The sequence below is a fragment of the Rhinolophus sinicus genome, chromosome 7 (genome assembly GCF_057876585.1).
Source record: "Rhinolophus sinicus isolate RSI-liver-muscle chromosome 7, RSI-T2T, whole genome shotgun sequence".
Taxonomy (NCBI): Eukaryota; Metazoa; Chordata; class Mammalia; order Chiroptera; family Rhinolophidae; genus Rhinolophus; species Rhinolophus sinicus.
The window spans coordinates 25,964,086-25,990,778 of NC_142507.1; the positions used below are offsets into that span (position 1 = coordinate 25,964,086).

The 26,693-nt window shown below is 38.5% G+C and overlaps 1 protein-coding gene across 9 annotated transcripts in view; it reads right to left on the minus strand.

The window, feature by feature from the left end:
* Positions 1 to 26,693, minus strand: part of SNTG1 (syntrophin gamma 1) — an 817,517-nt gene that overhangs the window by 128,538 nt on the left and 662,286 nt on the right. For all 9 annotated transcript variants that reach the window (XM_074318426.2, XM_074318425.2, XM_019712572.3 and 6 more), the window contains one exon: positions 25,904 to 26,033. In XM_074318426.2, the coding sequence (XP_074174527.1) occupies positions 25,904 to 26,033 (130 nt within the window). The remainder of the gene's footprint in view (positions 1 to 25,903; positions 26,034 to 26,693) is intronic.

The window sequence follows — 26,693 nt, forward strand, 5'->3', positions numbered from 1 at the left end:
AGATAGCAAGCATTAAAAAAAAAAAAAAAGACGTAGAAAACAGTCAGAACTGAAGAATAAAGTAACTGAAATGAGTAGTGCGCTAAAAGGACGCACCAGCAGACTAGATGAAGCAGAGGATCGAATCAGCAATTTGGAAGAAAAGACAGCAGAAAACGCCCAATCAGAAAAGTAAACGGAAAAAAGACTTTTTATAAAAAAGAAGATAGTTTAACAGACCTCTGAAACATCCAATATAATAACATTTGCATCATAGTAGTATCAGAAGGAGAAGAGAGAAAGCAAGAGATTGAGAACCTATTTGAACAAATAATAACTAAAAATTTTCTTAACCTGATGAAGAAAATAGATATATGAGGTCTGACAATTAAGTTTGCGAACTTGTGGCAACAATGTTGCTAACCTTTTTTGATATCAGAGGGATTATTCATTATGAATTTGTACCAACTGGACAAACAGTTAACCAAGTTTAGTATTTGGAAGTGCTGAAAAAGCTGCGTGAAAATGTTAGTCAAGGCAAAGAAACAACGGAGACACCATTCTACAAGAATATCAAAGATATAGTGATAGGAAATCCTCATATATCAATAATCACCTTAAATATAAGTGGACTGAACTCATCAATAAACAGGGACAGAGTAGCAGATTGGATCAAAAACTAAATTCAACCATATGCTGCCTCCAAGAGACATATCTCAGCTATGAGGACAAATGTAGACTCCAAGTAAAAGGGTGGAAATTCGCATTCAAAGCAAATAGTATTCAGAGAAAAGCAGGTGTTACTATAACGATAACATATGAAACAAACTATATGATAAAACCGGTAAAAAGAGACAAATATGGACAATTTATAATGATAAAGGAGACTATACAACAAGAAGACATAACAGTCATCAATATTTACGTTCTCAATCAGGGAGCACCAAAATATACAAAGCAACTACTAACAGAACTAAAGTGAGAATTTGACCAAAACACAAATCTAGTAGGGGACATAAATACATCATTGACAGTTATGGATAGATTATTCAAACAGAAAATAAATAAAGAAATATCAGCCCTAAATGCAACATTAGATGAAATGGACATAATTGACATTTATAGAGCACTTCATTATAGAACATCAGACTATACATTCTTTTCTAGTGTACATGGAGCATTCTCAAGGATAGACCATGTGTTGGGACATAAAACTAGCTTCAGCAAATTTAAGAAGATGGAAGTCATACCAAGCACATTCTCTGATCACAAGGCTTTGAAATTGGATATCAACTGCAAAAAGAAAGCAGGAAAAAAACCACAAATATGTAGAGATTAAGCAACATACTTTTAGAGAAGGACTGGGTCAAAGAAAAAATAAGAGGAGAGATCAAAACATACATAGAGAAAACAAGATGGTGCAGTAAGTAAACACTGTGTTTACCGTCTCTCACAACCACATCAAAATTACAACTAATCTACAAAACAACCAATATTGATAATCCCCTAAAATCAAGCTGAACTGAAGCCATTAAACTAAGGACTTGCATAAGAAGCCACCTCCAGACTGGTAGGAAGGTCAGAGATGCGGAACGGGCTGGTCCTACACCTGCATGTGACCTTTAAAGATGAAGAGAGCTATTTCAGTTGTGGGCGTCCTCCTATCCCCTAAAGGAGCCAGAGAATCCAGCCCCATGCCAGCCAAGGATTCCATAACCAGGAAAAGAAGTCCCCATAATTTCTGGTTGTGAAAACCAGTGGAGATTATGACTAAGTGAGACTGAGGGTGGCTGCACTCACAGGAGCTTTTCTTAAAGGGACTGTGGCTGTACTTATCCCCCAACAGAATCACTTACTCTGAGCTCCAGCACTGGGGCAGCAGGTGGGAAGGCGGTGGGAACAGATGGTGGGGAAATGAGTTGTCTGGCTTGGGATGGGGGCTGGAGAGGTGGTTTTCTCCTGGACCAGGAAACCAGTGGAGGACATCGTTTCTTTGTTGAGCCCACCCCCTTCCTGGCGGCTGAACACAGGCCACTACTGAGTGTCCCTGGGTGGGGCCCTGGGTGGCCCTGACTGGGGCTGAAGTAGGCCTACAGTGGATCCCCTCCAAAGTGGTTTTGGGGCTGATGCCCCCAGTAGGCAACTTCAAAATGAGCTGGAGCATCACCCAGCTGCCTCCAAGTATGACACACTGAAGGGGAGGTTTGGGCAGGCACCAGAGTCCTACTGAAGCAGATCCTGCTCTGCAGGGAGTCAGCCCCTGCACCACAACTCCTATACTGTAGTCAAGGCCACTCCTCACAACCAGTGAGCCCAAGGGTTAGTTTCTCACACTGATGTGCAATTATCAACCAAGGTTCAACTACAAGAGGAGGCCACACACAACTCACACAAGGGACACACCTGGAGTCCCTGGCTCAGGTGACCAGAAATACTGTGCTAATGAACCCCACAGCACACCTCCTACATAAGGCCACTCTACTAATACTGAACACATAGCAGCCCTAACACAGAGAAACAAACACAGGGAGGCAACCAAACACTGGTTATGAGAATGTTCAATCTGAGGGAGAACTTCAACAGAGCAACAGGAAGTATTAAAATGGAGATGGAAACCATAAAAAAGAACCAGTCAGAAATAAAGGATACAATAATAGAAATAAAGAATACATTATAGGGAATCAACAGTAGATTAGATGAAGCAGAGGATCCAACCAATGATATATAAGGTAAAGTAGCAGAAAACACCCAACAATAACAGCAAAAAGAAAATAGAACCCCAAAATTTGAGGAGTGTTAATGAGCCTCCAGGAAAATATCATATGTACAAATATTCACATTATAGGGGTACCAGAAGGAGAAGAGAGAGAGCAAGGAATTGAAAACCCGTTTGAAGAAATAATGACAGAAAATTTCCCTAACCTGGTGAAGGAAATGGACATACAAGCCCAGGAAGCACAGGATCCCAAACAAGATAAACCCAAGGAGACCAACACCAACACACATCATAATTAAAATGCCAAAGGTTAAATACAAAGACAGAATCTTAAAAGCAGCAAGAAAAAAATCAGTTAGTTACCTACAAGTGGGTCTCCATAAGACTTTCAGCTGATTTCTCAACAGAAACTTTGCAGGCAAGAAGGGAATGGCAGGAAACATTCCAAGTAATGAAAAGCAGCGGCATACAACCAAGATTGCTCTACCCAGCAAGGCTGTGATTTAGAATTGAAGGACAGATAAGGAGCTTCTCAGACAAGAAAAAGTCGAAGGAGTTCATCACCACCAAACAAGTATTACAAGGAATCTTAAAGATTCTTAGAGAATCTAAGTTGAGGATGGATGGGTTAGATTAAGGATGGGGGGTTAAGGATGGGTGAAAAGGGAAGAGACTAAGAAGTACAAATTGGTTGTTATGCAGTAGTCATGAGAGTGTAGGGTATAGCATAAGGAATATAGTCAATAATCTGATAATAACTAGGTACGGCGCTAGATAGGTACTAGATCCATCAGGGTGATAGACGGGAATGGTGTTGGGAGCAGAGTGAAAAAGGTGAAGACATTAAGAAACACAAATTGATACAGATGAGACAAATAAAGTGTTAACAGGAGTGGGCTTGTGAGCTGGCAGGATGGGACAGGCAAAAAGTTAACAGGAACGAGCTTGTGGGCTAATAGAAACAAACTTAAACATTAACCATTTGGCACTAGCTCCCCTGGCTAGCACTAAAACTGCCAGCTGACAAGCACCTTACATCCATCATAAGTGGGAACAGAACAGTTCCCAATGACAACAGCAACCCCCTGCAAACTAACATCCATCATAAATGGGAATAGAACAGTTCCCAGGAGAAGACAATCGTAACGGCACTCCCCTGCAAACTGACAAGCATCCTACATGCTGCATGGAAAAATATAAACCCCCAGCACACCTTCTCATTGGTGCAGCTGTCCTCCATCAGACTCTGCCTTGGTTAACTTCCTGCCAGTGTCTCTCTATTACCCTTCTGTCTATGCATCTCCATAGCTGTCCCCAATCGGACTCTGCCCTGGCACCACTCCATTTGCCAGTATCTCTCTCTTGCTCCGCTGTCTCTGCACCTGTCTCCATCAGACTGCTCTGGCACACTTCTGCAAATATCTCTCTCTTACCCCTCTGTTTCTGCAGCTCTCAGTCCCAAATGGCCCTGGTAAAACTTCTGCCAGTTCCAAACAGAATTCTCTCTCTCCCTTTTCAACTTTCAGTAAATCTTTTTTTTTTTCTGGATACTCTTATAGAGTCTTGTAAATTCTTTAACATTCTGTGAATGATGAGGGGTTAATTCTACACCAAGACAGTTAACACAGTATGGGGAGTGTAAGCAACAATGTTGTGAAGATCACATAAGGTGCCAGGTGGGCACTGGACTTATCAGGGGGATCATGTCAGAGACTGCATAGATGCCTGACCAATGCAGAATACACTTAGAGAGCTGAAGTAGAACAATAGTGAATGCCAACTATAACTGAATATATAAGCATATATAGTCATGGTATGTGGAGTACAACATAGGGAAGATAGTGTATGGTATAGTAACAGTTATATAAGATGTCAGAGGAGTAGTATCTTGGGGGGGGGTTGGTTATCACTTTATGAGGGGTTTAAATGTCTAACTATTACATTGCTTTGTACATCAGAAACAAGCAAACAAACAAACAAAAAGAATAATTTAAAAAAAAGATATATAGAAACAAATGAGAATGAAAATACATCCTGCCAAAATTTTGGGGATGCAGGGAAAGCAGTTTGAAGAGGGAATTTTATATCATTACAGGCCTATCTCAAGAAAGAAGAAAAATCCCAGATAGCTAACCTCACGTTGCACCTTAAAGAACTAGAAAAAGAAGAAGAAATGAAACACAAAGTCAGTAGAAGAAGGAAACAATAAAAATCAGAGCAGAACTAAATGAAACAGAACAAAAAGGCAATAGAAAAAGTAATGCAACATAGGACTGGTTCTTTGAAAAGATTAATAAAATTGACAAACCCTTGGCTAGATACACTAAAATAAAATGAGAAAAGACACAAATAAACAAAGTCAGAAATGAAAGAGGGGAAGTTATCACTGATGCCACAGCAATACAAAGGATCATCCAAGAATACTATGAAGGACTAAATGCCACCAAATTCAATAACCTAGAAGAAATGGACAAGTTCTTAGAAACATATAGACTTCCTAGGCTGAACCATGAAGAATTCGAAAATCTAAATAGACTGATCACCAGTTAGAAAATTGAATCAGTCACCCGAAACCTTCCCAAAAACAAAAGTTCAGGACCAGATGGCTTCACTAGTGAATTCCAGTACACATTCAAAGAGGATCTAATACCTGTCCTAGTCAAACTTTTCCAAAACATTGAATAAGAGATAATACTCCCAAACTCATTTCATGAGGTAAACATACCCTGATAACAAAACCTGGTAAGGATAACACAAAAAATTACAGACCATTATCTTTTTTTTTTTTTTTTTTAAAGTTTATTGGGGTGACAATAGTCAGTAAAATTACATAGATTGCAGGTGTACAATTCTGTATTACATCATCTATAAATCCCATTGTGTGTTCACCACCCAGAGTCAGTTCTCCTTCCATCACCATATATTTGATACCTCTTACCCTCATCTCCCACCCTCCTCCCCCTTACCCTCTGGTAACCACTAAACTATTGTCTGTGTCTATGAGTTTTTGTTTCTCATTTGTTTGTCTTATTCTTTTGTTGTTTTTGGTTTGTATACCACATATCAGTGAAATCATATGGTTCTCTACTTTTTCTGTCTGACTAATTTAGCTTAGCATTATACTCGCAAGATGCATCCATGTTGTCACAAATGGTCCTATTTCATATTTTCTCACCACCGAATAGTATTCCATTGTGTATATATACCACAACTTCTTTATCCATTCCTCTATCGAAGGACATTTTGGTTGTTTCCATGTCTTGGCCACCGTAAATAAAGCTGCAGTGAACATTGGAGTACACGTGTCTTTATCTCTAAATGTTTTCAGAATTTTTGGGTAGATACCCAGGAGAGGGATTGCTGGGTCATATGGTAATTCTATTTGTAATTTTTTAAGGAACCTCCACATTGCCTTCCATAATGGCTGCACCAATCTGCATTCCCACCAACAGTGTATGAGGGTTCTTTTTTCTCCACAGCCTCTCCAACACTTGTTACTATTTGTCTTGTTGATGGCAGCCATTCTGACTGGGGTGAGGTGATATCTCATTGTGGTTTTTATTTGCATTTTTTTGATGATTAGTGATTTTGAGCATTTTTTCATAACAGACCATTATCTTTGTTGAATACAAATGAAAAATCTTAAATAAAATTCTAGCAAATTGAATGCAACAATACATCAAAAAGATTATACATCGTGACCAAGTGGGGTTCATCCCAGGGGCACAAAAATGGTTCAACATATGCAAATCGATCAATGTGATACATCACATAAACAAAATAGGAGAAAAATCATATGATTATATCAATAGATGCAGAAAAACCATTTGGCAAGATGCAACATCCATTTATGGCTAAAACACTTAATAAAATGGATATAGAAGGAAAACACCTTAACATAATAAAGGACATATATGACAAACCCTCAGCCAATATCATAATTACTGGTGAAAAACTGAAGCCCTTTGCTCTACTTTCAGGAACACGACAGGGCTGTCCCCTATCACTTCTGCTTTTCAACATAGTATTGGAAGTCCCAGCCAGAGCAATCAGGCAAGAGAAAGAAATAAAAGGCACCCAAATTGGGAATGAAGAAGTTAAATTGTCACTTTTTGGAGATGACATGATGCTACATATAAAAAGCCCTAAAGACTCCACCAAAAAGGTAGTAGAAACAATAAATGAATACAGTCAAGTTGCCGGCTACAAAAGTCAATGTATAAATGTCCATTGCAGTCTTATATACTAACAATGATATCTCAGAATAAGAAATTAAAAAAAAATTTCCTTTGCAATTGCAACAAAAAGAATAAAATACTTAGGAATGAACTTTGTTTCTTTTTAGTATTTTTTGAATTAAATTTATTGGGGTGACAATGGTTAGTAAAATTACATAAGTTTCAAGTGTGCATTTCTATAATACATCATCTATATATCACATTGTGTGCTCACCACCCAGAGTCAGTTCTCCTTCCATTATCAAATATTTCACCCCATTTACCCTCTTTTACTAACCCCCTCACCCCTTGTCCCCTGGTAACAACTAAACTCTTTTCTGTGTCTATGAGTTTTTGTTTCTTTGTTTGTCTTGTTGCTTTGTTGCTTTCAGTTTTATATCCCATACATGAGTGAAATCATATGGTCCTCTACTTTTCCTGTCTGACTTATTTCGCTTAGTATAATAACCTAAAGATCCACCCATGTTGTCACAAATGGCACTATTGCATCTTTTGTTACGGCAGAATATACGTACACCTATGTTCATTGCAGCATTATTTACAGAGGCCAAGACAGAAACAATAAAAGTGTCCTTTGATAGATGATTGCATAAAGAAGATGTGGTACATATACACAATGGAATACTAAGAATAAACTTAAACAAGGACATGAAAGACCTATTCACTGAAAACTATAAGACGTTTCTAAAGAAATTAAAGAAGACACAAAGAAATGGAAAGACATTCCGTGCTCATGGTTTGGAAGAATCAACATAGTTAAAATGTCTGTATTACCCATAGCAATATACAGATTTAACATAATCCTCATCAAAACCCCAACGACATTTTTTAAAGAAACAGAACAAAAAATCATCAGATCTGTATGGTATCACAAAAGACCCCGAACAGCCAAAACAATCCTAAGAAAAAAGAACAATGCTGGAGGTATCACACTCCCTGACTTGAGCTTGTACTACAGGGAAACAATAATCAAAACAGCATGGTATTGGCAGAAAAACAGACACACAGACCAATGGAATAGAACTGAGAACCCAGAAATAAACCCACATAAATATGGACAAATAATTTTCAAGAAGGCCAAAAACGTACAATGGAGAAAAGACAGCCTCTTCAATAAATGGTGCTGAGAGAATTGGAAAGCCACATGCAAAAGAATGAAACTGGACTGCTATCTGTCACCATGTACCAAAATTAACTCAAAATAGATCAAAGACCTAAACATAAGACCTGAAAAACTCACTGCATGGAAGAAAATATAGGTACTAAACTTATGAATCTTGGGTTCAAACAGCATTTTATGAATTTGACTTCAAAGTCAAGGGAAGTAAAAGCTAAAATAAATGAATGGAACTATATCAAACTAAAAAGCTTCTGCACAGTGAAATAAACCATTGAGAAAATAAAGAGGCAACCAAAAGAATGGGAGAAGATTTTTGCAAATAACACCTCCAATAAGGGGCTAATATCCAAAAAATATAAGGAACTCATACAACTCAACAACAATAAAACCCAACAATACAATTTAAAAATGGGCAGAGAGCCTGAATAGACATTTCTCCAAAGAGGACATACAAATGGCCAATAGACATATGAAAAAATGCTCAACATCACTAATCATCAGATAAATGCAAATAAAAACCACAATGAGATATCACCTCACCCCAGTCAGAATGGCTATCATCAACAAGACAAACAGTAACAAGTGTTGGAGAGGCTGTGGAGAAAAAGGAACCTCATGCACTGTTGGTCAGAATGCAGATTGTTGTAGCAGCTATGAAAGACAGTGGACATTCCTCAAAAAATTAAGAATAGAATTACCATATGATCCAGCAATGCCTCTCCTAGGTATCTACCAAAAATAATCTGAAAACATTTATCCATAAAGATATATATGCTCCAATGTTCATTGCAGCTTTAATTACTGTGGCTGAGACATGGAAACAACCAAAGTGTTTTGATAGATGATTGGATAAAGAAGATGTGTAAACACAATGGAATACTATTGTGCCATAAGAGAAGATGAAATAGTGTCATTTGCTACAACATAGATGGATATTGAGATTATTATGTTAGGCAAAATAAGTCAGACAGAAAAAGTGGAGAACCATATATTTTCACTGATATGTGGTACATAAAACTGAAAACAACAAAGGAAAAAGACTAACAAATAAAGAAACAAGAACTCATAGACACAGGCAATAGTTTAGTGGTTGCCAGAGTGTAAGTGGGGAAGGAGGTGGTAGATGAGGACAAAAGGGATACAATATATGGTGATGGAAGGAGAAGTGACTCTGGGTGGTGAACACACAATGTGATATGCTTTCTCCTGCAGTAGTTCAATTTATTTTCCCATTACAGTATTTACTAGGCCATCAGGTTTATTTAGATATGTCAAACTTTCATATGGTATTTGCTGTTGTTTCATTATAGTTTTCCTTAGTATATCCTGACTGCTCTCATAGCAGTCTGGTATGGCTTCTGGTACGGCTATTTCTGTCAAAGGAAAACATTATGGTGTGTCCTCATCCACCTTATTTACCAGATGTGGCACCATGCAACTTGTTCTTCTTCAAAGTCAAAATGACCATGAGAGGTAAACATTTTGAATTGATTCAAAACATCAAGGCAGCCACAACAGCTCAACTAAAGACACTCACGAAAGAGGACTTCCAGAACTGCTTCAGAAAGTAGTAAAAATGATGGGATAAGTGTGTTTGAAGTGAGGGAAAGTATTTTGAGGGGGATTAATGGCAGTGTGTCATTTATTGTAATGAATATTTTTATTTAAATATTCACTGTATTATTTTATCACACCTCATATAAAAAATAGATTCCTAATTGGAATAGGAGAGCAAGAGGCACAACTCCCTTCCTATTGTTATCAACTGGAATGGAAAGATACGCTTACTAAAAGCATTTTGTTGAAAGACATCTAAGTGTTCCTGCTGTAACAAACGTGAGCATGACTAAGAGTACAGAGATGAGAAACACAAAGACATGAGGTGACCTTCTGTTGCTGGAAGGTAAGCACAGAGAAGAGGCTGGGAAGTGTAATTTGCTGCACAGAGAAAATGTGGGCAGACAGAGAAAGATACAGAGCATTTGCTTTTCTCCTAGGATATTAGCAACATTTGTGAACAGTGAGGCTTCAAACACAACATTGGTTCATCACAAGACATTTGCTATATTCTGAACCTTGAGCAAAACAAAAAGCTACAAATGTTAATGGGAAAACCTATGAAAAAACAGTTGATTTAGAAAACTTGCTATGCTGAGAGGTAAATGAGGAAAATTCATAATCAGCTAGGAACAGGAGTTTTGAGAATAGACCATATTCTCAGCTCTAAGGCATGGAGGGCTGTATCTTTGGGGACATGTTGAAAACAGAAGTTAACAGATCCTTAAAAAAACTTCAAGCCAGCCTTAATTCAGCTGATTGGATTAAGACATAAATCTCGGAATACAGGACTGTTGAATGTTCATATTCTATGATTTTTTTGTCTAAATACTTACATTAAGTAATGTTTTCAATGATTAATGTACAAAAAATTAATAAGACACTTTGATATTAATGATATGTTTTAAATGATTTATATGTCAAGTAATAACTCATTCATTAATTATGATGTAAATAAATAGCAGAATACCTATTACTTCATTAAAAGTAGGTAATCTCAGAATATAATTACTGTTGTGGAAAATGCTCATGATTAAATGTTAACTGAGCAAAGGATAATATCATCTACACAAGAGGATGGCAATTTTATTTTATATATGTAAACAAAAATACATATATCTCAATGTATATATAAACCATACATTAATTTAAAAAAAGCAGTAGCAATAAATATACCAGTATTATTCCAATATTTGTTATACTTTTCTGCATTTTCAGAAATACCTAAAACAAAAAAATATGAAAACACATATTTTAAAATATATTTGTTTACCAACTCTATTAACCCCAAAGACAAATGAGCCTTTTTGTTTAATTTTCTAGAAAACAATTTGTCCAAGATACATTCAAATCAAATAATATTTATATACTCTCCCAGAAAGAAGATTTCAAATAATCTCCTTAGGGAAAGTGTAAGTTAAAAACCCAACACGAGGAGAATCTTCACAGTTTTTAATGAAATGGACTAGAAAGAAAGTTATTTTAAAGATTTTACAATTTATTACTGAAAATTGTACTCGTTGTTGCAGATCATCTGCATTATTTTTACAGATGTTAAATAATATTACGAAAAATATGCATCATGTTTTATCAAATATTTTCATCATTTATGTTGCCCTCTTATTTTATTCTATTACATTAGTGATTTTTTTTTTCCTAGTAGGAATCTCTGGCATCATTGAAGTTTTACATTTAAAGAGACAAATAGCTAAAATCTCTATTATATGCAAAATTATATTCCCATATTAATAAAAGTCTAGTTTATATTCAGTAACTTATTCATTACAGAATTGTCATTAGAACTTTGTTAAATTTAAGACTCTACTTAAAAAGCAGAAGGACAAATATAAAGTTATTTAATGCTTATATTGCAAATGTTTTTCAGATGGTATTCCTTACCATCAAAAACTGGAGAGTGGTGATGTCATAAGATTGGCGTCATCTTGAGACCTGGTCTTCTTGAGTTCTTCTCTAAAATGTATCACAAATTGAACATCTATAACCCATCAAAGGACTTTCTGCTCATCACACAGAACAGCTAAGAGACTCCTACGAGGATTACTTGAAGGTAGGCAAACCAGACAAGCAGGGGAAGAGGGAAGGGAGCAGTGCAGAGACACAGCCCACATCTGTGGCTGCTGGGTCATGGGGCCTCAGGTCACAGAACAGAGATCACAAGACCCAGGAAGTGGGCTCTTTCACTGCTTCCCGCACCTGATCTCTCCTGCTGAGAAAGCAGCATATACAGCCTTTGAGGCGGTAACCTCAGCTAAATTCTCTAGCTGGGCCCTAGGGCAAACAAAAAAGACAAAAGGCAAATTCCACACCTGGGCTCCTCCCCCCACTATCCCACAGCAATCCTATCCCTGCCCTTCCAGAGTCTCAAACTGGTCACTGAACTGAAGAGTAGTGTCAGATTACAGAGGAGCTGTAGTGATCAGGACCTAAAAAAAGCCACCTTACAGCTGTGACCTAGGAAAAGGCTGGAAAGAGTGTGACACTACTGGGCTGGGAGACGGAAGACATCTCCCTTCCCAATCCTCACCTTCTTGGGGTTGCAGCCAAGGAGAATTACAGCTACACACACACACACACACACACACACACACACACACACACACACACACACACACGGTCAATAGCAGGTGGCAGAGGCAGCTGTGGGCTTTTAACAGGTCAGAAATCTCACACCCTCCACACCCCCTGAAGAAAGAAGTGCCCTAAGACTCAGGAGAACTGGGCACAGGGAATAAACCCACCTCCGATTGACTGGCTAGGGTGCTCTCAGAGTATGTTCTGTGCAGACAAGAGCAGAAACTGCACTGACTTTGTAAAAACAACCATCCACACCCCACAGCCCCACTCATCTAGAACTGCAGTGCCAGGGAAACTCTGGGCACAAGGTGGACAGATCTGCCCCCACAAGATCCAGAGGACTTTTTGTACAGCAGAGGACAACCTGGAGAAAGTTTGGTAGGTTTAAGCAAAGACTGATGCTTTTTTTCCTTTTTTTTTCATTCTTGTATTTTTGCTATTTTTGCCTGTGTTGAGTGTAGGTTATCGGTTGTTTTTACATGTTAGTGTATCTGTTTTTTTCTTTTTAATTTATTTTTTTTATTAAATTTATTGGGGTGACAATTGTTAGTAAAATCACATAGATTTCAGGTGTACAATTCTGTATTACATCATCTATAAATCCCATTGTGTGTTCATCACCCAGAGTCACTTCTCCTTCCATCACCATATATTCGATCCCCCTTACCTTCATCTCCCACCCCCACCCCCCAACCCCCTTACCCTCTGGTAACCACTAAACTGTTGTCTGTGTCTATGAGTTTCTGTTTCTCATTTGTTTGTCTTGTTCTTTTGTTGCTTTTGGTTTATATACCACATATCAGTGAAAACACATGGTTCTCTGCTTTTTCTGTCTGACTTATTTTGCTCAGCATTACACTCTCAAGATCCATCCATGTTGTCACAAATGTTCCTATATCATCTTTTCTTACGGCCGAATAGTATTCCATTGTGTATATATACCACAATTTTTTTACCCATTCATCTATCGAAGGACATTTTGGTTGTTTCCATGTCTTGGCCACCGTAAACAAAGCTGCATTGAACATTGGAGCACACGTGTCTTTATCTCTAAATGTTTTCAGATTTTTTGGGTAGATACCCAGGAGAGGGATTGCTGGGTCATATGGCAATTCTATTCGTAATATTTTGAGGAACCTCCACACTGCCTTCCATAATGGCTGCACCAGTCTGCAGTCCCACCAACAGTGTATGAGGGTTCCTTTTTCTCCATAGCCTCTCCAACATTTGTTACTATTTGTCTTGTTGATGATCGTCATTCTGACTGGGGTGAGGTGATATCTCATTGTGGTTTTGATTTGCATTTCTCTGATGATTAGTGATGTTGAGCATTTTTTCATATGTCTATTTGCCATTTGTATGTCCTCTTTGGAGAAATGTCTCTTCAAGTCCTCTGCCCATTTTTCAATTGGGTTGTTTGTTTTTTTGTTGTTGAGTTTCATGAGTTCCTTGTATATTCTGGATATTAGGCCCTTATCGGAGGCACTGTTTGCAAAAGTCTTCTCCCATTCAGTTGGTGGCCTCTTTATTTTGTCTATGGTTTCTTTTGCTGTGCAGAAGCTTTTAAGTTTCATATAGTCCCATTCGTTTATTTTAGCTTTTACTTCCATTGCCTTTGGAGTCAAATTCATAAAATGCTCTTTGAATCCAAGGTCCATAAGTTTAGTACCTATGTTTTCTTCTATGCAGTTTACAGGTCTTATGCTTAAGTCTTTGATCCATTTTGAATTAACTTTGGTACATGGTGACAAATAGCAGTCCAATTTCATTCTTTTGCACATGGCTATCCAATTCTCCCAGCACCATTTATTGAAGAGGCTGTCTGCGCTCCATTGTATGTTTTTAGCTTCTTTGTCTAAAATTATCTGTCCATATTTATGTGGTTTTATTTCTGGGTTCTCAATTTTTTTTTTTTTTTTTTTTTTTTTATGAGTCTGGCTGGAAGTTTGTCGATTTTGTTTATCTTCTGTAAAAATCAACTCTTGGATTCATTGATCTTTTGTATTGTTTTTCTGGTCTCAATTTCATTTATTTCTGCTCTGATTTTTATTATCTCTTTCCTTGTACTTCCTTTGGGCTTATTTTGTTGTTCTTTGTCCAGATCTCTTTAGTATGAAAATAAATGGTTGAATAGTGTTTTTTTGTTTCTTTAGGTAGGCCTGCATTGCTGTGAATTTCCCTCTTTGGACTGCTTTCACTGCATCACATAGATTTTGGGTCGTCATGTTTTCATTCATTTATCTCGAGATATCTTTTGATTGCTTCCTTGATCTCATGGTTGACCTATTCATTATTTAATAACATGTTAATATTAAAGTCTATTTTGTCAGATGTAAGTATTGCAACTCCAGCTTTTCTCTCATTTCCAATTGCATGAAATATCTTGCTCCAACCCTTCACTTTCAGCCTGTGTGTGTCTTTTGATCTGAGGTGTGTCTCTTGTATACAGCATATACAAGGGTCTTGCGTTCTTATCAACTTAGCCACTCTATGTCTTTTGATTGGAGCATTTAAACCATTTACATTTAAAGTGATTATTGATAGGTGCATAGTTATTGCCATTTTTTATTTGTTGGTAGATTGTACTAATCTTTCTTCTGTTTGCAGAAGCCCTTTTAATAATATCCTGCAATGCTGGCTTGGAGGTAATAAATTCCTTTAGCTTACTCTTTTCTGGGAAGCTCTTTATCTCTCCTGCAATTATAAATGATAGCCTTGGTGGATAAAGCAATCTTCGTTGTAGGCCTTTGTTTTCCATCACTTTGAGTACCTCCTGCCACTCCCTCCTGACCTGCAATGTTTCTGTAGAAAAGTCATTTGATAGTCTTATAGGAGTTCCCTCGTATATAACCTGCTGTCTTTCTCTTGCTGCTTTGAGGATTCTCTCTTTGTCTTTAACCTTTGCCATTTTAACTATAATGTGTCTTGGTGTGGACCTGTTTGGGTTTATTCTGGTTGGAACTCTCTGCACTTCCTGGTCTTGAATGTCGGTTTCCTTCACCAGGTTAGGGAAGTTTTCTGACATTATTACTTCAAATATGTTCTCAATCCCTTGCTCCCTCTCTTCACCTGCGGGTATTCCTATGATGCACATGTTTTTGCACCTGATGTTATCCCAGAGGTCTCTTAAACCATTTTCATTCTTTTTTCTTTATGTTGTTCCACTTGGGTAATCTCTGCTAGCTTGTCTTCTAAATTGCTGAGTCGATCCTCTGCCTCATCTAACCTGCTGGTAATTCCTTCAAGTGTGTTCTTTATTTTAGTTATTGTATTCTTTAGTTCTAACTGGTTGTTGATTATGATTTCTCTATCCTTATTTATGTTGTCACTAAGTTCCTTAAACATTCTTATCATCAGTGTTCTGAATTTTGTCTCTGATAGGTTGGTTACCTCTATTTCATTTGGTTCCAATTCTGGAGGTTTCTAATGTTCTTTTATTTGGGACATGTTTCTTTGTTTCCCCATTCTGAGTGATTCTCTGTATTTGGTTCGATGTATTCGGTAGATCTCCTAGGGTTCTTGTTTTTTGCTGGGTTATCTTATGTAGTATGTGTCCTTTATATTTGACTTACACCACTTCCCTATTCTCCTGTGTATGTGCTCCAAAGGTGCCCCTTGTGTTGTGTATATTGTTCTGTTAAAGTTGATCTTTAATTGCTTTTGGCTTGTCAGTAGGTGGGATTGACTCCTAAGCTGACTAGTTGTGAGACTTGGCTCTGCCTACAGTGGATGTTCTGCTGCATGAGGGTTGACTGCTCAAATGAGGCTTCACCCCTATGGGCTCATGTGCCTGTAGAGAATTCCCTCTGGGTGCGTCCCTTGTAGGTCAAACCCAGTAGTACTCTGGTTTGGTCTGGAGTTGGCCTCTGGGTGTGTTGAATCTTGTGCTGCTTGAGCTGGGCCCTGGTGTAGGGCAATTTCAGAAAAAGCAAATCACCAAGCACAACAAAAACAACAACAAAGAAAAAACCAAATGCACTCACATGTAAAAACAACTGATAACCCACAGTCAATACTGGCAAAAATATCAAAAATGCAAAAATAAAACAAAACAAAAAAGCAGTGCCAATCTTGGCTTAAGCCCAACAAGTAATCTACAGGTTGTCTTCTGCTGTACCAAACAGTCCTCTGTGTCTTGTGCAGGCAGAGCTGGCCAACTGGTGTCCAGAGTGACCCTGGGACTGCAGTTCTGGATGAGACGGGCTATGGGTTCTGGATGGTGGTTTTTACAAAGTCAGTGCAATTTCTGCTCTTGCCAGCACATATGCGCACTGAGAGTAACACAGTCAGCCCTGTGTCCCGGTCTTCGAGTCTTAGGGCACTTCTTCCGTGTGTGTGTGTGTGTGTGTGTGTGTGTGTGTGTGTGTGTGTGGAGGGTGGGAGATTTTTGAGCTGCTGAAAGCCCAGAGCTGCATCTTCTGCCTGTTGCTGACCCCTGCGTATGTCTCTGCAGTTGTAATTGCCCTGCTCTAGGCAGGCCAGAAAATGTGGGAGCTGGGGATGGAGGAGTCTTCTCTATCCCAGCCCAGCAGTGTCACACTCTTCTCAGCCTCTTCCTTGGGTCAGAGCTGCTAGCTGGGTCTTCCCACATCCTGAGCGCTATGGCTCCTCTGTAATCTGACACTACTCCTCAGTTCAGGGGCAGCTTGAGTCTCTTGAAGGGCAGGGATAGGATTGGGAGAGTGGCGGGAGGGGCCCAGGTATGGTTTTTACATCCTTTGTCTGACCTAGGGCCCAGCTGGAGGTCGCAGCTGAGGTTACTGCCTCAAATGCTGGATATGCTGCTCTCTCAGCAAGAGAGATCAGCTGTGGGATGCAGGGAAAGAGTCCACCTCCTGGCTCTTGTGGTCTCTGTTCTGTCCTGGGACCCCCTACATCTCCGCAGCTGCGGATGCGGCCCGAGTGTCCACTCTGCTCCTTTCCCTCTTCTCTTGAGCACCCAGTTTGCCCACCTTCAAGTAATCCTCATACAAGTCTCTTAGCTGTATTGTATGATGAGCCGAGAGTCCTTTGATGGGTTATAGATGTTCAATTTGTGGTAAGTTCTGGAGGAGAACTCAAGAAGACCACCTTGCTACTCCCATTTCTATGACGTCTCCGCTTTCCCCTCTATGATAAGAACATTCCTGGGCTAGCTTGGGCTCCAGTGAAGGGATGGTGATTGGGGCGGGGGGGGGGGGGGGGGACTCAAAAACATACAGGAGACAGACTGTGGTGTGTAGCTTCAGCAAGAGGACTGAAGGACAGTTGGCATTTTTCTGGAGAGGGGTCCTTTTCCTGTGCAGCCAGCAGACGGGTGCCTTCTTTCTTATGTTGAGCCCAATCCCACAGGACATCAATGTTATTTTATATTAGTTTCAGGTGTACAGCACGGTGGTTAGGCATTTGTATAATCTATTAAATAATCCCCCCAATAAGTCCAGTACACATCTGACAACTTACATAATCTTTACAACATTATTGACTATATTCACATCCCCATGCCCATTTTTCAACTACCAATTTATACTTCCTAATCCCTTTACCTTTCTCTCCCATCTTCCAACCTCCCTTCCATGTAGCAACCATCAGTTTTTTTCCCTGTATCTCTGTGTCTATTTGTTTTGTTTTCTCATTTATTCTGTTCTTTAGATTCCACATATAAGTGAGATTACATGGTGTTCATTTATCTCGGTCTGACTTATTTCACTTAGCATAATATCCTCCAGGTCTATCCATGTTGTTGTAAATGGTAAGATTTCATTCTTTTTATGGCAGAGCAATACTCCATTGTATCAATATACCACAATTTCTTTATCCAATAATCTATTGATGGACATTTCGATTGTTTCCATATCTTGGCTATTATGAATTGTTCTGTAGTAGACATAAGGGTGCATATATTTTTTTAAAATTAGTGTTTTGGATTTCTTTGGAATAATATCCAGGAGTGGAATTGCTAGGTCATAAGGTAGTTCTAGTTTTAATTTTTGAAAAAAACATGGCACTGTTTTCCATTGTAGCTGCACCAATTTGTAATCCTACTAACAGTGCACAAAGCTCCTCCTTTTTTTTCACATCCTCACCAACACTTGTTGTTTGTTGATTTATTCATGATAGCCATTCTGACAGGAGTGAGGTGATATCTCATTGTGGTTATTATTTGCATTTCTCTGATGATTAGTGATGTTGAGCATCTTTTCATATGTCTATTGGCAATCTGTATGTACTCTTTGGAGAAATGTCTATTCAGGTCGTCTGCCTATTTTTTAATTGGACTGTTTGTTTTTTTTGGTGTTGAGTTACATGAGCTTTTTACAAATTTTGGATATTCACCCCTTATCAGCTGTATCATTGGCAAATATCTTCTCCCATTAAGTGGGGTGTCTTTTCATTTGGTTGATGGTTTTCTTTGCTGTGAAAAACACTTTTTTAGTTTGATGTAGTCCCATCTGTTTTTTTCTCTTGTTTCCCTTGCTCAAAGAGATATATCAGTAAATATATCACTAAGGGTAATGTCTGAGAGTTTACTTCATATATTGTTTTCTAGGAGTTTTAGGTTTTGGGTATTCTAGTTTTCAGGTCTTACATTTAAGTCTTTAATCCATTTTCAGTTTAATCTTATATATTTTTTTTCATGTATCTTTCTAGTTTTCCCAGCACCATTTATTGAATAGAGTGTCTTCACTCCGATGTAAATTCTTGCTTTTTTGTCATAGATTAAATGACCATATAGACATAGATTTATTTCTGGGCTCTCTATTTTGTTCCATTGATCTATGTGTCTGTTTTTATGGCAACACCATGCTGTTTTGATTACTATGGGCTTGTAGTTTAATTTGATATCAGGTAGCATGATACCTCCAACTTTGTTCTCCTTTCTCAGGATTGCCATGGCTAGTCAGGGTCTTTAATGGTTCCATATAAATTTGAGGATTATTTGTTCTAGTTCTGTGAAAAACGCCATTTGCATTTTTGATAGGGATTGCATTGAACCTATATATTTCTTTGGATAATGTGGACATTTTAACTATGTCAATTCTTCCTATGCATCCTTGTTTTAAAGTTTATTTTGTCCAATATAAATATTGCTGCACCATCTTTTTTCTTACTTCCATTTGCATGAAATATCTTTCTCCATTCTTTTACTTTCAGTCTGTGTGTGTCTTTCAATCTGAGGTGGGTCGCTTGTAGACAGCATATGCATGGGTCTTGTTTTCTGATCCATTCAACTACCTTATATTTTTTTATTGGAGCATTTAATCCATTTACATTTAAAGTGTTTATTGATAGGTACATAGTTATTGACACTTTATTATTCATATTTTTTTATCTTCGTTTTTTTTTTTGTTTTCTTCTTTCTTCTGCTTAAAGGAGTCCTTTTAACATTTCCTGGAATACTTCTTTTGTGGTAATGAATTCCTTTAGCTTTTTCTTGTCCAACAAGCTCTTTATCTCTCATTCAATTTTAAATGATAGCATTGCTGGGTAGACTAGTCTTGGTCATAGTCCCTTGTTTTCCATTACGTTTAATATTTCCTGTCATTCCCTTCTGGCCTGCAAAGTTTTTGTTGGGAAATCAACTGATAGTCTTATGGGAGCTCCTTTATAAGTTACTAGTTGTCTTTCTATCACTGCTTTTATGGTTCTTTCTTTGTATTTAAACTTTGCCATTTTAATTATGATGCATCTTGGTATGGGCCTGTTTGGGTTCATCTTGTTTGGGCCTCTGCACTTCCTGGACTTGTATGTCAATTTCCTTCACCAGGTTAGGGAAGTGTATGGTCATTATTTCTTTAAATAAGTTCTTGATCCCTTGCTCCCTCTCTTCTTCTGGTACTCCTATGATGCAAATGTTGTTATGCTTGGTTTTGTCTCACATGGTCCTTAAACTATCCTCATTTTTTAAAAAAAATTTTCTTCCTTTTGTTGTTCTGATGGGTGTTTTCTGCTACCTTGTCTTCTAAATCACTGATGTGATCCTCTGTTTCATCTAATCTGCTGTTGCTTCCTTGTAGTGTATTCTTCATTTCAGTTATTGTATTCTCTATTTCTGACTGGTTCTTTTTTATGGTTTCTATGTTCTTCCTTATGCTTGCTATAATTTTATTGAAATTATCACTAAGTTTCTTAAACATCCTTAAAACCAGTGTTTTGAATTCTGTCTCTGGTAGGTTGCTTGCCTTTATTAAATTTAGTTCTTTATTCTGGAGGTTTTTCCTGTTCTTTTATTTGGGACATGTTTCTTTGTTTTCTCATTTTGGCTGTCTCTCTGTGTTTGTTTCTATGTATCAGGTAGATCTGCTATGTCTCTCAGTCTTTGTGCTGGGGGTGGCCTTATGTAGTATGTGTCCAGTGTCGTCCAATGATGCAGTCTCCCTGATTGCCTGTTAATGGGTTCCAGGAGTGTCTCTGGAGTGTGTGTTCTCTTATTATAGGTGAGCCTTGAATGCTTTTGGCGTGTATGTTGGTGGGATTGACACTCAGGTTAGCTAACTGAAGATTATCTACCCCCACAGTGTATGAGCCGCTGTGTGGGGGATGACCCCCAGAAGAGGCTTCACCTCTGTGGGCTCTTGTGCCTGCTGAGACATCCCTTTGGGTATCCTGCTTGTGGGGCTAACTAGGATGTAATCTGGTGTAGTCTGAAGCTGGCCTCTGGGTGTGTTGTTTCTGATGACTCTTGGGAGATGCTCCCGTGCAGGCCAATTTCAGCCTTGCCTGTTACCAGCCCATGGCGACTTGGTAGGAGCCACAAAGCTATATGCTGTTGGCTGCTGCCTGTGTTGGACCTAGAAGCATGTAGGGGTGACCTCGCTGTGAACTGTGGCTGGCTGCCAGTAATATTGGGCCTGAGGCATCTTATCAAAAGGCCAAGGGGCCCCTACACCTATTTCCACCTGTCAGCTCCCTGTAAGGCTCAGCTGTTGAAAAATCCTCCTGAGGTGCTTGTGTGGGGCTGGTTGACCTGGTGTTGAGAGTGCCTTTAGCGATGCAGCACTAGCTGAGCAGGGTGGAGTCCCAGGGAGTCATGAGACATGGCTGGTGGTTTTCACAAAGTTAATGCACATTCAGTTCTTGCCAGAGTCCAAATTATGACTACTTTGCACAGTGCCCTGAAAACACCACAGTGAGCTACCACTTGCTTTGAATTCACAAACTCCTGAGAGCTGCCCAAGAGTGACTGCAATGCTGGTTTCAGGTCACTATCCAACTCCAAGAGTTCACCAGGCTGTTGCGGGCCTTCTGCTACTATAAAACGTTTTCACAGGCTTGTGAGTCAAGGCTGGCCACTCAGGCACTGAGAGTGCTCCCTGACAATGCAACTTTAGATGAGTGGGGCAAGGTGACAGGGAGCTAAATATTGTGATCAGTGGTTTCTACAAAGTCAATGCAGTTTCTGCTCCTGAACAAGTGCCAGACTTATGACCACCCCACAAAAAAGTCCCAAGAAGTCTAAGGCCAGCCACTGCCTGCCTCAGACCCACAGGTCCCCAAGAGCTGTGCAGGTCTTGGGTCACCACCCACCAACAAATGTTTCCCAGACCACCGTGGGCTGTCTATAGCTGCAAAAAACCTTCTGCAGCCTGTAGGGCAGGGCCAGCAACCCAACAGTTAAGAGTGTTCTGGGCAAAGCAGCACCAGCTATGTGGGGGTCAGGGATCCAGGGTATTACCAAGGTGGTGTGCACACTGCAGATTCTACCCAGTGCAGTACCAGGCTTGGCCCTTTGGGGGCAGACTCAACACAAAAACAATGGTGCCCTCCTGTAGACTACATGTGTATCAGGCTCCACACAATGATAATAATGACTCCTGTCCCTCTAGTCCTCGCCCTCCACACAACCTAGTCTTTCCCCACACATCTCTGGTCCTCTCGAGTTGCCATCCCTCCACCGGAGACCAGATGAGTGTTTGCAAGCGAGTGCGTCTGTGTGTGGGCTCTATAAGAGGGCATCTGGATTTCTAGCTGCCTTCTGTCTCACCAGGACAGGCAGACAGAGTCTTCATTGATTTCCTCTGCCAGATGTTGTGAGAACTTCTCTTCTTGGTACTGGACCCCTGGGTGATGTTCTGGCTATGTCCAAAGTTGGCCACTGGATGGCCACCCTGGCACCACCTGGGAAGAGACTTGCTGCAGATCAAGATCAGCTGCAGCCTGTGCTCTGCCTGGGACTACCTGGCATGAGCCACAAAGCAATCTGTAGATGGCCTCCTTTTGCATTGGGCTTGGAGGTGCCTTGAGAAATCAAACTGTAAACCAAGGCTGGCTGTCGCTAGTGTCAAGCTTACTGCTGCTCATTCAGAAGTACTGAACACACCAAAGTCAGATGAAGCTTGTTTGGGTTTTGTGAACCTTTGAGAGATTTTAGGAAAATCTGCAGCATGATCCACAGAAGGCTGTTTGTATGGAAAAGCCACTGGAAGTGGCTTGGGTGGGCCCACAAGTTGGGTGGAGCGAGGTCTTATAATTACCAGGGAGGGTTGAAGGAAAGGTGTTGGCCAGGTTTATGGAGACTCAGATATGGCAGCTGCTATGTCTTCAAGCCAGAGGAGCGCAGGGTTCAACAAACAATGGTTTCTGCCAGCTCCTCCTAGGACAAAGCTCCCCCTCCAGCACTTGCCCTGAGATGAGACACTTCAGTTCCTCCTTGTATGTCCCTGGAACATTTCAAACTGCTGCCCCAGTGCTGGAGCTCAAGGCAAGTAAATCTATCAGTGAGAAAGTCCATGTGGGTAAATCTATCAGTGAGTAAGTCCATGTGGGGTTTTTTTAAGAGGAACACCTGAGACTGCAGCTACCCTTCATCTCACTCAGCCACCATTTCTGCTGATTGTCAGAACGAGAAGTAATGGAGTCTTTTCTCCCTGGTACTGGATACCTGGGCTGTGGAGCCTGGTGCGTGGCTGGGACCCCCTCACTCCTCTGGTGGGGGACGTCTGAAGCTGACATATTGCTGCTGATTTTTTTAATGGTCACACGAGGTTGTGCGACCCATCTGTTCCATGTCTCTGCCCCTCTACCGGTCTCAAAGTGGCTTATTCTGTATGTTTTTATTTGCAGGACTTCGGTTCTGTTAGACTTCAGGTGTTTCCCGATGAATGTTCTATAGTTTAGTTATAATTTTGATGTGGTCATGAGAGGAAACAAGCACAGCATTTATCTACTCTGCTACCTTGACCAGAAATCTCTCAAAATCATTCTTATGCACACTAATCTTTAGATTGGAATTTCCTTAGATAGTTGTCTCAATATTTTTCTTTTGCACATATTAGTAACAGGTAAATTATTCAGAGTCAGACTTATAAAGGCCTACATGCCCTCAGAGTATTTGCAAATATAGAGATATTTAGTTCTATATTAATAGTATTAATGATATCAATATAGTCATTATACCATCACTAAAGTCAATCTAATGTTTACATATTATTACTATGGATAATAAGTTTTCAACATTTATGTAGCACTACAGATATGAGAGTGTGTTTTAATCATTAGTACTTTTGAATGAAGACTAATTACAAGATCAAAGGACATGCAATTGGAGTATAACCACAGGAAGGTTAAAGAACAAAAAGAACTTATAAAACGGCAACATCATCATACTAGATATAGCTAAAACACAATAGATAGAATTGTGTGCTTTCCTAAGTTTGATGCTGAACACTTATGAAAAACACGCAATGAAATTTGGTTCTTCCTTTTTTTGTGCTTACAGGGGACAGTGGCATTTATACCTACACCATTGCTGTTTTTTGTGTTTTCTTTTAATTAATATAGTGTTAACTTTTCATTAGCTTGCTTTTGGGGGTCATAGCACTCTAACTGAACATACATTTGAAAGAAACAATTTTTATAACAGAATTCCTAGGATTTAGGGTTGATATAAATTTGTATCTAGGTAAAGAGAAACACATTAGATTTAAAATTTAACTTTCTGTTCTTTAATTTTTTTCCTAATAAATATAAGATCTAAGCTTATTTGGGGCACTCTATTCATTGCATGTAATGAAATAGTCAGTACTCTAACAAGATATTTTTCTCTTTTTTTTAACCCTGGAACACCCATGTAAAGGAGTAAGGGATGAGGAGAGGAATGATCCTCAGAGAAATGCTGCTTTTTTACTTTTTATTTATTTTTAGTCAATCTGAAAACCTTCTGTCATCTTTTGCTGTTCCTGTATTATATCAACATATTAACAATGATTGGGTGTTGTCAGGTAATTCTTGCCCAAGCCAGACATGCCGAGGCCAGGCCTCGTTGTTGAGTGATGTTCCAGGTAAGGCTTTGTTTAGTTGGACCTATTTAGACACCATGAAAAAAATACACCTGCTTTTTATTTTATACCACAATGAGACACAGTTCCACACACACAAAATAGCCCCAAATTAAAAAGATAGGATAGTAAGAATTGTTCCAGTGATCTCTGGGAAAAGATTTGTCAGTCACTGAAAATAAGGAGGTAAATTACAAGTAATTTGGAAAACACTTGGCATTAACAGCAAATGTTGAACATGTACATATCCCATGCCTATCAATTCCATTCCCAGAAAATCCCTTCAACATCCACTAGGAGAAATAAGCATAGTTGTATATGATGATATTGTTGTCTTTAATGGCTAATGGTCTTCGTATTTAAAAAAAAAAAAATATATATATATATATATTTTTAATATATATATATTTTAAATATATTTAAATATATATATATATATATTTATCACAATCTTTTATAGATTTCAAAGCAAAATCTGTGCAAAGATATTTGGGTCTGGAGGGTCATTTATGTGAAGAGTTTTATATGCTCATGAGTTAGTGAAAAAGTTATATACTTTCAATTGACTATTTATATATCAGACCTCTGAATTTCCCATAGGACTTCTTAAATGCTCCAAAATGGCATAGAACAATTGTGGAAAGAGGACAGTATTATGCCATGGGTGGTATCTATTTTTTTAAATTAATTAAGATCAAATAATTTTAAATAATATGCATTAATACTCAATGAAGTGAGGTTTATGATTTTGCATATTTTGTTAAACTAATTTAAGTTATCAATCAATAGTGATAGAGAAAATAGTAATAATAAAGAGACAGGTATGGGGAAAGAAGAAAATGTTTAAGTAGAAAGACAGAGAAAAAGTAGAGAAGCCATTCCTAGTAATATAGACATGGCTTTTATATGCAAGTTACCAGATCCCACAATGACGTGTTCGGACTGTTCCTATACCAGTGTAGTCTTAGGTAATATCTTCAGTGTCCATGCTAACTCTTTTAACCATTCCTTCCAACTCCTTTGATAATTTCTACCTGCAATTCTCAGGTCACTAAAAGAAAATCAGCAATATTTTTGAAATTCATTCCAGAATGCTTTTATATAGATGATAGATAGATAAATGATCTAGACATAGAAATAGAGGCAGAAATAGAGACCGGTATTTAGTGATTACATGCTAAATATCTATTCTCATTTAACTAATGTAGATGTTTAGCAGGTTTCTGAATGGAAACCTATGTGTGTAACTATTCTGGAACTGATAAATTGGGCTAAAACTCTCAGGATAAAGTGATTTTCTTTTTATTAGTATTCCAGAAAACTTTCATGATGGATTTTCTTAGATGAAAACCGAACAGTTGATGCAGAGTTTTCCATATGTATATGGAATTCACCAAGGGGAGAAACTCTATGGTCATGTATCCCTTGAATCACTACTTACATTGTGCTTTGTGAGGTTTGAAATATTAGTTGCTATTGCTTGTAGCCAGTCAATACAGTCTTCAGCAGAGAGGCACTGAATAATCCCACTGCAGACCCCATCCACAGCAATGACTTGAAAAGCATTCTGCCTATAGATATGTCAGAACAAATCAGATCAAAACATTATCTTATTTATATATTTGCAACTTGAAATAGTAGCTGTTGAAAAGCTCTTCGTTCATACAATACAAATACAGCTTCAAATTCATATTTGCTTACTTCACTTAATATCTCTGTTTCTAAATGGAACACTAAAGACACATTAAGACAATATATAATTTTGAATTACTAGAAAGCATCTTAAGATTTAGATAAATTTGGAAAAACTTTGGGTTATAAAATATATATTATGTAAATGGAAGAATATCTAAGATATTTTAGGATTCTTTTTTCAGTTTATCATGAAATTATACGTAAAAGTTCAGCCATTATTTTGGCTATCATCCTCGCTTAACAATTTTAATGCATCTTCTGATTTATAATTGAAATATCACATTTTAAAAACCCAGAAATATAAACATATATAAAAAAAATTCACTTGATGTCATGACCTAGCATTTTGTCAGTTGGTAAACGACTTTTGATTTCAGTTAATTTATCTTCTCAGAGATGGTTTGGGAAAGAGATCATAGCTTCTCTTCAGGTCTAAATTGTCATACTGTAAATTACATGAATGTTGTGTATTTCAATGGCAATTAAACTTTTTCCTTAAAATGCAATGGCCAGTCTAAATATCCCTATGATCTTTT